At 40.0% G+C, this 13,335-nt stretch overlaps 2 protein-coding genes across 20 annotated transcripts in view; both read left to right on the top strand.

Moving 5' to 3' along the window:
• The window catches only part of ppfibp2b (PPFIA binding protein 2b), a 131,316-nt gene extending 119,758 nt beyond the window's left edge, over positions 1 to 11,558 (top strand). For 14 of the 19 annotated variants that reach the window (XM_039809423.1, XM_039809422.1, XM_039809418.1 and 11 more), the window contains 6 exons: positions 13 to 138; positions 220 to 408; positions 2,554 to 2,757; positions 4,674 to 4,739; positions 11,046 to 11,114; positions 11,435 to 11,558. In XM_039809423.1, coding sequence (XP_039665357.1) covers positions 13 to 138; positions 220 to 408; positions 2,554 to 2,757; positions 4,674 to 4,739; positions 11,046 to 11,114; positions 11,435 to 11,458 — 678 coding nt within the window. In that variant the 3' untranslated portion in view covers positions 11,459 to 11,558. The other 5 variants (XM_039809420.1, XM_039809432.1, XM_039809419.1 and 2 more) reach the window with 4 other exon arrangements.
• Positions 11,462 to 12,896, top strand: rep15 (RAB15 effector protein). Its single transcript, XM_039809441.1, has 2 exons — positions 11,462 to 11,767; positions 11,868 to 12,896. The coding sequence occupies exons 1-2, from the start codon at positions 11,486 to 11,488 to the stop codon at positions 12,411 to 12,413; spliced, it is 828 nt and encodes a 275-aa protein (XP_039665375.1). The 5' UTR covers positions 11,462 to 11,485; the 3' UTR covers positions 12,414 to 12,896.
• Positions 12,897 to 13,335: the final 439 nt, after the last annotated feature.

The raw sequence follows: 13,335 nt of genomic DNA, 5'->3' as shown, positions 1-13,335 counted from the left end.
TGTGTGTTTCAGAACCTCTTCAGTCCCAGTGAGGTGGTCCAGTGGTCCAACCACCGAGTCATGGAGTGGCTGAGATCTGTGGATCTGGCAGAGTATGCACCAAACCTGAGGGGCAGTGGAGTGCACGGAGGGCTGGTAGTGAGTACACACAATCCCACAGTTTATATCAAAAAACTAAATGCTACAGAAAGCATCTTAAATTTGTCTCTCCTCTCATAGATGCTGGAACCTCGGTTTAACTCAGACACGCTTGCCATGCTGCTGAACATCCCTACTCAGAAAACACTGCTGAGGCGCCACCTAACCACCAACTTCAACAGCCTGGTGGGAGCACAAGCTCATCAGGAGAAGAAGGAGTACACTGAAGCCGTGGGGTACACCCCACTCAGCATCACAGCTAAAGTCAAGGTAAGATAATACAAGTACAATAATAAAATGATAGTAACTTCATTTGTATTGCACCTTTCGTACAAGGAATGCAGTAAAAAGTGATAACGATAAGGAAAATGACATGACATAAACTGAGCATAAACACAGAGAAGCAATGTAAAATAAAAAGAGGGATAGAATACCATAATTAATGGAAAATAGGATAATAAGATAATAATAGAATACATAGGCTGCATGCATAACATATAATGGAAGGTAAAACCATTACAAATATTCATATCAGTGCCCATATTTGTGGCATCAGTAGTGTAGATTTGAATTTTTAACACAAAAACTAAGGAAGTATTTCCCCAAGCACCATTAAATGACTTGGAGTGGAAGATGAAGTACTTGGAGGTAACAATGCTGCATTAAGAGAATACACACCTCTCTTCCTGCGTGTGTGAGAGAAAGCACCTTAATCCGAGGTGAAACCTTGGTGTGTCAGCGCAGTTTAAGCTCTGAGCCTTTCAGTGTGTTTAAGCCTATGAGAGTAGAGTAAACCCCAGACTGCACTGCTCCTCTTCACAGCTTTAAAACCCAGCTATCAGCTGCAGCCTCAGCTTTAAGTCCCTCTGTGCTCTGCTAAAGAAAAATGGAGGAATAATCCACCCTAAAACACAATGCTGTTGGCCCATTTGTGACCTTGGACACTTAGATCTTAAATTAAATTCTTAAATTCCTTATGCAACACACAGAGTTGCATAAGGAATTTAAATAGTTATGTGTATGGTTTTGTGGACAAATATAACCTCTGTGTGTGTGGATTTTCTCCCTGAGGACCAGCCATCTACAAACTGATATCCTATAGAGCTTTCTTTTTTTTTTGGGGTTTCCACCTCTATTTGACAGGACAGCCACGTGAGAAAGAGAGAGGGGGGAGACATGCAGGAAATTGTCACAGGTCGGATTCAAACCCTGGACCTTTGCGTCAGTATATGTGCGCCTGCGCTACCACTGATCCAACCCGGCCACCCTATAGAGCTTTCTTACTGGCTTTAGTTAGTAAGAGCAAGCTTTAGAGACCACGTTAATAAAAGCTGCTGTTGCCTGGTATCACGTTTTACTCACATGCAGGGAATGCAAAATTGATTTGGAAATGGATACAAGAAAACACTACATACAGATGTGATGTTTAGATGGAACAAAATACCTCCTTTCAGCTTGATTTCATGTACTCAACATATTGAAATGTCTCTTTTTTCTCAACATAGTGCAGATTGTCTCTCATATCTCCCTTCATTCAAATTGTAATTATTTATTACAATCATATCTGATAACTATTAATATCTAATCTGCCTTTGTGCCTGTTTGCTTGTGATTGTTTCAGTGCACTAGTGCAGTGCCCGTTGAAAGCGTGCACTGGATCGTGAAAGGATCGCCCCGCTACCTTCATTGCACGCTAGTGGGCTTGCCACTAGTATCTCTTCAGTGACCACTGGCAAGCAAAGAAAACAGTCTACACCGCATTAGTTATAGTTCAGGTGGAGAGTGCTACTGCAGCACGGGGGACAGCGAGAGGCTCTTCAAACAAAAACCACACAAGTGTAATGCATTCACTTGAGAACAAATATTTGCCCTGTTTTTTTCTGAATGAATGAATTAATTATCTCAGAAATTTTGAGATAAGTTTAATTGAAAAAATCTGCTGTTAATTTTGTATTTTCTGACCTGCCACTCTTATGCAGCAAAGTTAAAACCGCTAAAGACAGAAAGGTAAAGACCTACTCGAGTCAGTCTGCCCACAGGGCCCTGAAGCTACGCTGTTATTTAAAGTTTATTAATGTGTCGCGGGACCAAACTGCACCAAATTTGACACAGCACGTCATTGGGTACAGAGCAATACAGCCGCCAAGTGTAGATCGGATGAACATTTCCTTTAATCCACCGTATTTGTTTTTACCAACATTTCTGGTGCACCCTCCTTGGGTTTTGCCTTCAAATAAATTTGTTCAAATTATAAATGATAGCCCAAACTCAAAACATTTTTTTCTAATAAACTAAAGTTATCCTACTGGGATTTAATAATTTTGTCGATCAGCGGTTTTCAGTCCAGATCGCTGTAATTCACATAAGTCATAAAGTATCCCTTTGTCATATCCCTTTTTTTTATTTTTATTGCAGCCGAAAAAGTTGGGCTTCTCTAACTTGACTCACCTCAGGAGGAGGCGGCCAGATGAATCCACAGACTACGTCTGCCCAATCGAGTCGTCCTCACCTCAGTCAGGAGGACACTCTGCAGTGAATGGGGTGCAGGTGCGGCCCTACGCGGGCTTCAGAGGCCTGAGCCCAATCCTGGACAGAGAGCCTGACCGCCCCAGGGACCAGGTGGGGCTCGACGACAGTAGAGCTGACCCATCTCCATGACAACAGCTGTGACAACAACATGGCAAAACTCTGTCAACTTGCTTTCTATCAACCAATTCCACTGCTAACGCTCTGCTTACTTTGCTTGCGGCCCATAATACCTCAGCCCATCCCCTCCCTGCTCCTCTAAACCCCACCCATCAGCCCGACCCTGTGCCTTACGAGGGAAGAGATTCAGAGACGCCCAGATAAACCTGCCTGACTGTTTAACAGCCACAACTGTTTGTCATGAAGGGTGTACTGAGACGATGAATCTACACACTTGAAGTATTTTAATTTCCAGTCAGATGCTTTACTAACCCGACCTCCGCCTCAAACCTGTTCCATGATCTAACTCATCATGAGAGAACACAGCATCTCTATGGACTCCACTTCGTGTGACATCACTTCCTGTAATCCATACAGTATATATGGATATCTCTTGTTGTATAGTATTAAGCCATTGCTCTAACATTTGTGCACCCCCATGAGATAATTTTATATGTGTGTGTGTGTGTGTGTGTGTGTGTGAACCTGTCATTCATTCATTATTTACAATTTTACAGTTTATTACAGTTCTGTAGTTGAGATGAACTTGTGCAATATTTGCATAATATTATGGAGGGCTTCTATTTAATATTTATGTAATTGCAGAGGAAAATATAAAATAGCATGTTTAGTTTGAACCTGAGGTGGTGATTTTGTATTGTTATTTTCATATTTGCTGTAATAGTATTTTTATAGAAGAAAATCCTGCTTCGCTAAAGGAAGCTTACATGTGATCATGTAAATGTAAAAAGATTTATCAAATCATTTAATAAACAAAATTATACGTGTGTAAACTTGATTCCTTTTTTCTACACAAAAGGCAAGAAAGTCAGAGTAGAAGTAGACATATAAAGCAGTGGATTTCCTTTTTTATTCATTTATTTTGGGAGTACAACATATTATGGACATGCATTTTCTTCAGGAAGCATACACTATATACTTTATTTTTCTTATTAAATAAATCCTAATCCAACGATAAAGGATAACATGTGGACAGCATGCCTGAGTAACCAACCACTAACCTGCTTTTATCATTATTATCATCATCATCATCATGATCATGTTGGCTGTCATGGCTATTTATGAAACCCACGTCCCCCTCGGCGGACCAATCTGAGCCAACATGGCTGCTGACCCTTACATGGTAACCCTGTTAAAGATGACATGGGAAATGCATGTTTGAGTATAGCTCAGCATGCAGTTGCAGGTATAATCCTCATGCATTACTCCAGTCAGTAATGTATAGTACACTTATGCATAGTTACATAAATGCAAATTTGATTAATTGCTACATAGCAGGGGTCTTCAATGTTTTTTAGGCCAAGGACCCCTAGCTGAAAAATAGACGAAGCTACTACATGTATTGTATAAAATTGAGTTGCATATTGTAAACTGGGCCTACAATAACATGTAGGGCGGCCTAAAGCCTTTACCATACCTTTTTATGGTGCATACAATACCAAGCTTTTAAAAATAAAAATAGTTGGCATGTTCATATATTTAAACATCATGTTTTAATGTTGAAATGTGGCACAGTGAATCCTTAAGCTTAACTGTATCTGTGGATGGCTACCTTATCTATTAGCCAGTAAGCCTATCATCAATGTTGTGCACATTAAGTTCATTCACATTCAAGTTAATGTATATTATCAGACATTTTCTTTTTAAACCATCGATCAGTAATTTGGTGGCCCCCCTGCAGCATCTCTGAGGAACCCCTACATGTCCCGGACCTCCTGTTGAAGATCTCTGCTATATAGTAAAGTCTAAAAGACTCATCGTTTCATTGAAAGTATGTCTGTAATCATTATAATGGATCCATGAGACCCGTGTGTGTGTGTGTGTTGCAGATGGCGATCACAGAGGGTACAATGTTGCAAATAGAAGCTCTGTCTGAAAGCATCAACAACCTCACAGTAAGCACCAACACACACAAGCTGCTGCTAATGACTTGTACAGCTGATTAACACACCAAGTAACTGCTCATCAGACGTTAGAGTCAGATGGAAAACTCTGGAGTTTATCTGAGGGAGAAACTCATTAAAACAAGTATTACGATGACTTCAAGAGTGAAACCTGCTCGCTGGTACTTCATTACTCGCATATGCCAGTCTTGGTTCTTTTGCTCCTGTTGTGTTTGCTGAAGTCATCTAAGTAATTGAACCCTAAGGGCTTTGGATAACAAACATGTAAAACCACTTATTGATAGCTGCCTAAGGCAACATCTGCGGTGAACCAGTTGAGCCTTGAGCTCTTAGAGGAACAATTATTGTATTACTGCTAAAATATATTAATTTCAAAGTGAAATATATAGTCTAAACCAGTAAAGATTAAATTTTAAACCTTTTTTTAAGAGCAAACATATGACGTGAATTAAACCTTTCATTTATTATTTCTAAAAACAATTACAATGTTTATGCTTCCCCTCGTACTAAAAAGGCCTGTGGCCTAAACTAATCCAACTGACTGATAATGAAAATATAGACCATTTTTTCACAGCAGACATTTTGAGATGTCTAAACATGAAAAGCATTAATGTGTAATTAATAACTTTAATAACAGCTGCATTCTGTGTAGGTTTGCCAGTTCCATGGTCCTGTATGCTGGCTTACTGAAAGGCAGTAAGTGAAAGTAATTAATAAAGTCATAAAGGTACATAATACCACAATGTAAGAATACAGTAAAAAGCCTTCATTTAAATCTTTACTTAAATAAATCGCTTAAGATTTTGGGAAATATGCTTAGTTATTTTCTTGCAAAGAGTTACATAAGAAAATTGGCATCTGTACTGTAAACATGTAGCTGCTGGAGCCAGCAGTCGCTCAGCATAAAGACTGGAAACAGGTGTAAACAGATAGCCTGGCTCTGTCCAAAGGGGAAATATTTCACCTACCAGCACCACTAAAGCTCACTAATTGCTAATTAACATGTTATATAGTAGTTTGTTTAATCCGTACAAAAAACAAAGTATTAAAGGGGTGATAGAATGCAAAACCATAGCTGAATAACGACAGTTCGGTGGGTAAATAGGACAAACATAGAAGCTCAAAATCCCATTGACACCCCTTTACTATGAAAATCTCATATTTTGAAACTGCCGCTGAAAACGGGCGAATCTCAACAAAGCTGGAAGTTGACGTCAACCTCCCAAAAACCGGAACCTTTGTCAGCCCTTGGGTGTATTAAGAGAACGGTCACGCCCCAACATTTACATAGGCTACACAACTGACCTGAGATCAGGTAGTCTTCTGAATCTATCTAGGTCACGCAGATCTCTGCTATTCCATTACAAAATTCACTTCTGAAACTTTTTTATGTGAGAAATCAACTATGTAAAGCTCAAATATGGGCCGCTTTACGAAAATGGATGGCTAATTGCAAATTTTGTGTGTCGGAGTTCAGCGCCGGTGCTGCTTGTGTAGCTGCCTCGCCGCCCGGCCTGCCTTCCTTCACAGACCCCGGCCTGCTATGAGGTACTTGGAGCTCTGTTATGGCTGGCAGCCCACAGCACTCCATACCCGTGCAAAGTCACTGTCTCTTGGGCTAATGACAACCAAATGCCCCTGCCCTGACAGAGCTCCAGGGCCTGCAACTCCCCTCTTCCTGCTAGCTAAATGCCCGGTGTATGTGAGTGAGAGCGCGGTCAGCAAGCTTGTTACGCCAGCAATCTCTTACCACAGGTTTCAGTTAATCTTTTAATGTGTGTAATTATAATGTGTTGAGTTACTTAAACAAACGATTGGGGAAATAAACGCCTCTTGTCCGCGAGTCTCATTGATAGAGCCTGCTGCTGGATGTAGCTCTATCAATGAGAGCTAGCTAGCCTCCTCTTAGAATTCCTCTGAAATTCAGAAATATTCATTAACTTGAAATCGGACACCGTTGTTAACTTTATGAGACATTTAGCTAGATGTTGTATACGTGGCGTGACGAAATTCAAACTGTAAATATACTCGAATTACGAACAAAAATGAAGCTAACTTTCTGTGATTTGTAGCTACAATTGAAGGGACAGTTGCAGCTAACGGAAGCCCTACTCTTCACAAATATTCATTAATTTGAAATATCTTTATATAATAAGCTAACAACGGTGTCCGATTTCAAGTTAATGAATATTTGTGGCGTTTATTTCCCCAATCGTTTGTTTAAGTAACTCAACACATTATAATTACACACATTAAAAGATTAACTGGAACTGTGATAAGAGATTGCTGGCGTAACAAGCTCGCTGACCGCGCTCTCACTCACATACACCGGGCATTTAGCTAGCAGGAAGAGGGGAGTTGCAAGCCCTGGAGCTCTGTCAGGGCAGGGGCATTTGTTGTCATTAGCCCAAGAGACGGTGACTTTCGGTGGTATGGAGTGGGATGGGTGCCAGTCGTGACAGAGCTCCAATTACCTCATAGCAGCCCGGGTCTGTGTAGGAAGGCAGGCCGGGGCGGCGAGGCAGCAACACAGGCAGCACCGGGCGCGCTGAACTCCGACACACAGTCAGACAAAATTTGCAATTAGCCATCCATTTTCGTAAAGCGGCCCATATTTGAGCTTTACATAGTTGATTTCGCATAAAAAGTTTCAGAAGTGAATTTTGTAATGGAATAGCCCCATAAACAATGTATAACTTTGCGGTGTCTGAAATATGAGTCTCCCATGTGTTTCTATGTAGTTTGCTCAAACCAATCAGCACATAGCTCATTCGGAATATTAATGAGCATACCATATTTGGAAGAAAAGCTCTTGTTCCAAATAGAGCCATATTCACAGGGTAGTTAAGGGCCTAATAAAATAGCATTCGGGCAATTTTCAGCCCAACCAATGTTACATAACCCATTAGGAGACCTTAAGGAACAGTGTAAAATACCCTATATAATCATTCTATCACCCCTTTAAAATGAAAATTTGCTGTTTAGTCATGTGCCGTGAGCAATAACTCTCTAGAGTTTCCGCTGGAGGCCTGGGAATGGCTGGCAGGTTTTGTCACCTTTGGAAAGAGCCAGGCTAGCAGCATGTTTCCTGCTGTTTCCAGTTTTTATGCTAAGTGTGACTGCAAGTTCCAGCTGCATATTTAGCACACAGATATGAGAGTGGCATTGATCTTCTCATCTAACTTTTTTGGCTAGAAAGCGTGTACACATATTTCTCAAAACATAGAACTATTTCTTTACATTAAAGTGCACAAAAATATTTTACTAAAATTATCAAAATAAAAAGTAATTAAAACTTAACTTTGTGATATTAATGAACGTCTGTTACATTCAAGCCATTGCCAAATGAGTTGCTACAAAGCTTAAGACTATCAGCTCCACACAACACTCTGTATTTCTCAGTATGACTATGTTCAGAAGATTGTGGCGTCCAGTGACTTTCCTGTGCAGAAGCTCGAGTGAAGATAATTACCTCTTCTGAAGAGTCCATTATGTTTTTTTTTTATCCTCCGTGTCCTCCTTGGCTACTAGCAACTGCGTGGAGGAGGGGTGGGGTGGCGTTCGCGATCACGGAAGGCTTGTATCACGTGGATGTGCCGACAATGTTGTTGTCATCACTTAGAATTCCTCATGGAAACTACTACGCACTATAGCTTTGACATGTAAGCAGCATTTTATTGTTCAAATTAAGCTGGTCGAGGTGGAGCTAATTGTAACTACTAATATAGTTAATGTATAATATCAAGATGATCTTGTGTTTTGTATGGAAAAATCTGAAATCTACAAAGTAACAATAGCTGTCAGAGGATTCTCTCTAAAATATAGTGGAGTCTTTAATTGTATTAGTTCCACCTGTCCTTTTCATGCTATGACAAGTCAACAAAATCTGCTGTGAAAATGCTTGTTGTTGCTCAACTCTGCTGTAAAGCTGGTTGTGCTCTGACTTGGGATAAGTTTTCCTCATACATCCTGCAAGATGCTATTTGTTATGTGTAACATTTTAGACAAAAATGGTATCATTTCCATAACAAATGAGACCTATGATGACACAATTGGAAGTATTTAGTAATGGTACTGCCTTCCAAATCAGTTTACTCTTGAAATAATGTGCTGTTTGTTCTGTTTTGTACCATAAAGCCATTTGACATAAGTAAAAGAGTCTCTGATGGTCTTATTGGTTTAGAATATTGTCATATATACTGAAACTAATTATGTTAACTGATCCCAGCTCAGTGGCAAACACCAACTCCTAAGCTCTCTAACCCATTACCACTCCCATGATGCTTTGCTTCCAGTACCTGCTCAGCCGAGACGAGCCGCGGAAGGAGCTGAGGCACTCTCAGACGGCGCTAGTTTGAAGGACAATGACCCGACACTGTTGCCGCACTATGTCAATCAACCACAGAGACTTGTAGCAACCAATCTGACACCTGTTCTGTATCTCAAGCCCCAGCCTAACACTGCAGCATGGAGCTACTTCTAGTATCCGCTGATACCTCATGTAACACCTACAGTCACCCTGAAGTCACAATGAAGTGGACTTACACAATGTGGAAAACAATCATCATATGTTGCTTCCAAAAATATATATGTTTTATTTTTCACAATAATTAATTACTTTTTTTTTTACTGCTTTTGCTTTTTTTGTTTCTCTTAAATGCTCATATTAACAACTGTGTACTGTGTATACTGTAATGGTATGCTATTTCAAAGAGGAGAACAGGGCCACATTAGTCATTTCTTGTTCTAATGGCCCTCATATGATATGCAAAGTATAATATATTTTTGATGGAGTCTGTGATGTAAGAGTGCCCAAGACTGTAAGCTCTAACATAACAAATGGAGATTCAGCCATTTGCAAGATCTAACAAGAGACAAGACAGAAATAGAGCCAGATTGAAAATTCATTCAATCAATGGCAAGGAAACACACACATACACAATGATAATTGTGTTGAGCTCCTCTGCATGATCATTTTGAAGTTAAGAGACATTACCAGCACAACATGTGGATACAAATTGTTTATTTTGTTACAATTGTTAGATATTCTCAGAGGAGATGGTATGTGAAAAGGCTGAATAGGACAAGAACTTACCTGTTAGGTGGCTGTGGCTCAGGAGGTAGAGCCGTCCTCTACCAATCGTCTACGTGTCAAATTCTTCCTTGGACATGATGAAAACATGATGGAGCATTTTGAAACTGAAAAGCCAAATACTATTTTCTCAGGAGTTTTGGCTAGAAGGAATCCTTATCAAAGATATATTTATATGCTATGTGTTTATGTTAAAGAATAAATACAAATATTGGCCGATGTGTCATTATTGTATTTTGTAAACTTTCAAATTGGCCACAAAAGAACTTGTAAAACGACAGGACTATTTTGTCTGGTATTGGCACAAATTATAGTTCATTTGACAGCGTTTTCTCCTATTGTACTGTATATGCAAGCAGGGTTCAACAATAAGAATTGCCCAATGGCTCGGGGCAAGTAAACTAACTTGCGCTTTCGGGGTTAAAAAAAAAAGTTTTTAGATTTTTTTCAGATCAACCTGGTATCATAGTAAGTTACGTTATCCTTCTCTTGCCCCCCTCCCCTTGCCCACGTCGGAGAATGCCTGTAGAATGATTTGATATAAATGTGCCATTGGCCAATCAAGAAATGAGTTGGCGCTAGTGATGCGTGACTGGCGGCTCTCTTGTTAGAAAAAGAAGATGATGGCTGGAAGAAGGAGTTTTCTTGGTTGGTAGTGGAGGATGTTGATGAAAAAAAAACAAGGTTTTGCTAAGTTTTCCGCAAGCTTAAGTCCAAAAGTTACCTTAGGCTAACATACAGTATATGCACTAACCTGCAATAACCGCTACAGTAAAGTCTTTCACATATCCTACAACTGGACTACTTTACAAAAAGAACAGTAAATGTCAGATATGACCCTTAAGTCTCTCCTAACCATCCAGCCTCCATCCCACCCCCATTTATGAATTTGAAGTGAGACTCCCTTCCCATCCTCGGCCAAACTACACGTCCTCGTTTGCACTTCTTTCTGAAAAGAGAGTGTTAAGCATGTTTACTCATCAAACCCTTCAGGCTTGGAGTTAACTGGTAAGATGAGTCTTTTGTTGGCTTACCTAAAATTTGACGAGTTACAAACACCACACCCATGTGAACACTGTTGGCAGGAACTCCCACTCGAAACCTGGGATAGAAAATCCTCTTTATTGCACTAAAAGTTCTGTACATGTCGGGAGACTAAAGACTGAGCTTCACATACAGCACCGTACACACACTGTGTATCTCAGCAGGAAAGGGGCCAGGAGTGGAGAGCAGGTAGTATACTTGGAACGACAGAAACTTCCAGACCCATCCTGGTGAGTATCTGTAATTATTTGTAAAGCCCTTTTTTGTAGATATCAGTCCATGTTATTCCTGCTGTAGTGCATTGCATAGGTGGACAGAAAAGTGTTATGTCTTTAATGTGCAACATGGACAAATAACCATTTATTCCTAGTTAAATGAAAGACTAGGCAGAAACAATGGTTCCATATGGAGGCACAGCATTAGTACAGATAAAGGTTTTCTTATGTACCTCAAGAACACAACTATCAAAATACTAGACTCAACTTTTTACCAACCATATCTTCATTTCAGATTACACTCTATACTCTAATGGTACAAATGTTCTTTCCAGTGTATCAGGGAGACCACCCTCTGATTTCCCGCCCTCCATCGTCAGTCCAGCATGGGCCAGACCACCAGCAAACCCAATTCTAACCTCTTCCAGAACTCCAATTTCTTCTCCTCTTATAAGCGTGGCTTCACCAGCAGTCCCTCCGACGATCAGAACATGTCCCTTCGACCGAGCATCTTCTCCACACTAAGGAAGCCCCCAGTCTCCAAACCCAACGATTTCATACCTCTATTCAATGACTGCATCTCTGCCGCCTCATCCAGAACTCAAGAATACCTCCTCTTCAAAGACCCAGAGGACAAATTCTACCCAAACCCTGAGGTGCTCACTCAGGTAAGTAACTTTATACTTCCAAAAAACTGAAGACAGCAAACCTTTAGAATTGTAGAAAACTTATTTTAAGTGTTCTTTAAACAATCTTGTCGTCCAACAGGTCTTCCTGATGACCTACATCTCTCAGAGCGTCAGCCTCAATATGACAGACGCCTTCAACTGCACGGCCATGACGCCCGGGCAGCGAATCCTCCTGGGGGCTGATTGGGTCTGGGCCGTGCTGGAGAAGCCCACCAAGAACCCTCGGATCCAGATTGCTGTGCAGGTCCTACACCTGCCTGACAGGGAGGATGCAGAGGAGAACAGCATCCCCCCGGAGGCCTTCAGCGAGTCTGTCCAGATTGCCCAGAAGGAGTCCAGCAACAAGACAATGTACGAGAGGATGGTGGACTTCTGTACATCCATCGGCAAGGACTGCTACGCCCTCTTCTTGTTTTTGGGGAGGAAAAGCGACAAGGAGAATATCTATGGCGTACTCAGCAACAACTTTGAGGCCGCCATCGGGAAGTGCAACAAGATTGACAGAGCTTTTATTGAGAACTTCTTCAAAGGTTCAAGGTATCTCCATACACCTCAAGGAATGATGCAGGCCATTGTCACTAAGAAAGAGGGAGACCCTCTCACTCTCATGATTAAATTCAGCTAAACCAAAGGAACTCGTAATATATAATGGCTAATAAGATGATACTGTAATGCATTTTATTTGGTAGAAATGTGGGAGCTATTGATGTATCTCTTGAAAAAACAACCTCCAGACCTACTAAGATGTTGAGTTTGATAATGTGCAAGGCCTTTAAGAGACAGTACTGATTATTTTCAATCTATCCTAGTTGTTGTTGGCACTTCTTACAAGTTATATAGTGTTTAAGTTTACTGGATAACTGGTAACTGGAAAGCTAGGCAGATGCTAATGCAGTGTGAGACACTAACACAATGGCACTTTCAAATGAAGATATTAATAACATGGAGAGTTTTAGAAAACAACATTTCTTTCTCCTTTATGTTTTCTTATCTAATATCATATTGTTTAAATGATGTTACCATGATACATTAGTATACAATGTGATCAAAAAAGGTACACAATTAAAATATTTCTTTTTGTCATGTATCAAACATTATTAAGTGAAATAAATCAAACTTTTTGATGTATAACACATTATTGGATGAATTTAAAAAAAACTTGTAAATCTCTTTTATTATTGTCACATAGTATATATCATTTAAAAAATACACATCTCAGCATGTATCTGATTCTGTTCTTCTTTTTATAAAGAATTTGCAATGCTAAAATGTTTTCCATGTGCAAGACCAAAGTTTTCTAAGAGGTAAAATACAAATTGGAAAGAAATAGCTGATTAACTTGAAAAGATGTGTGAATCAAGCTAACAACGTTACAAAACAAAAAGTAGCTGCATATAAGATATTAAGCCAAATGAGCAAAGAGCAGTTTGTCTATATATGATACTAATGCAGCAGAAAACATATAAGAAATTATGCTAGAGAGAAGGCCATGATGTAGGCAGTGGACCCACCTTTTTTACCATTACTAAATACATTATTGTGGACAC

The sequence above is a fragment of the Perca fluviatilis genome, chromosome 8 (assembly GCF_010015445.1).
Source record: "Perca fluviatilis chromosome 8, GENO_Pfluv_1.0, whole genome shotgun sequence".
In the NCBI taxonomy this organism is placed as follows: domain Eukaryota; kingdom Metazoa; phylum Chordata; class Actinopteri; order Perciformes; family Percidae; genus Perca; species Perca fluviatilis.
The sequence above is the reverse complement of the archived record's forward strand: the minus strand, read 5'-3'. Positions and strand labels throughout refer to the sequence as shown.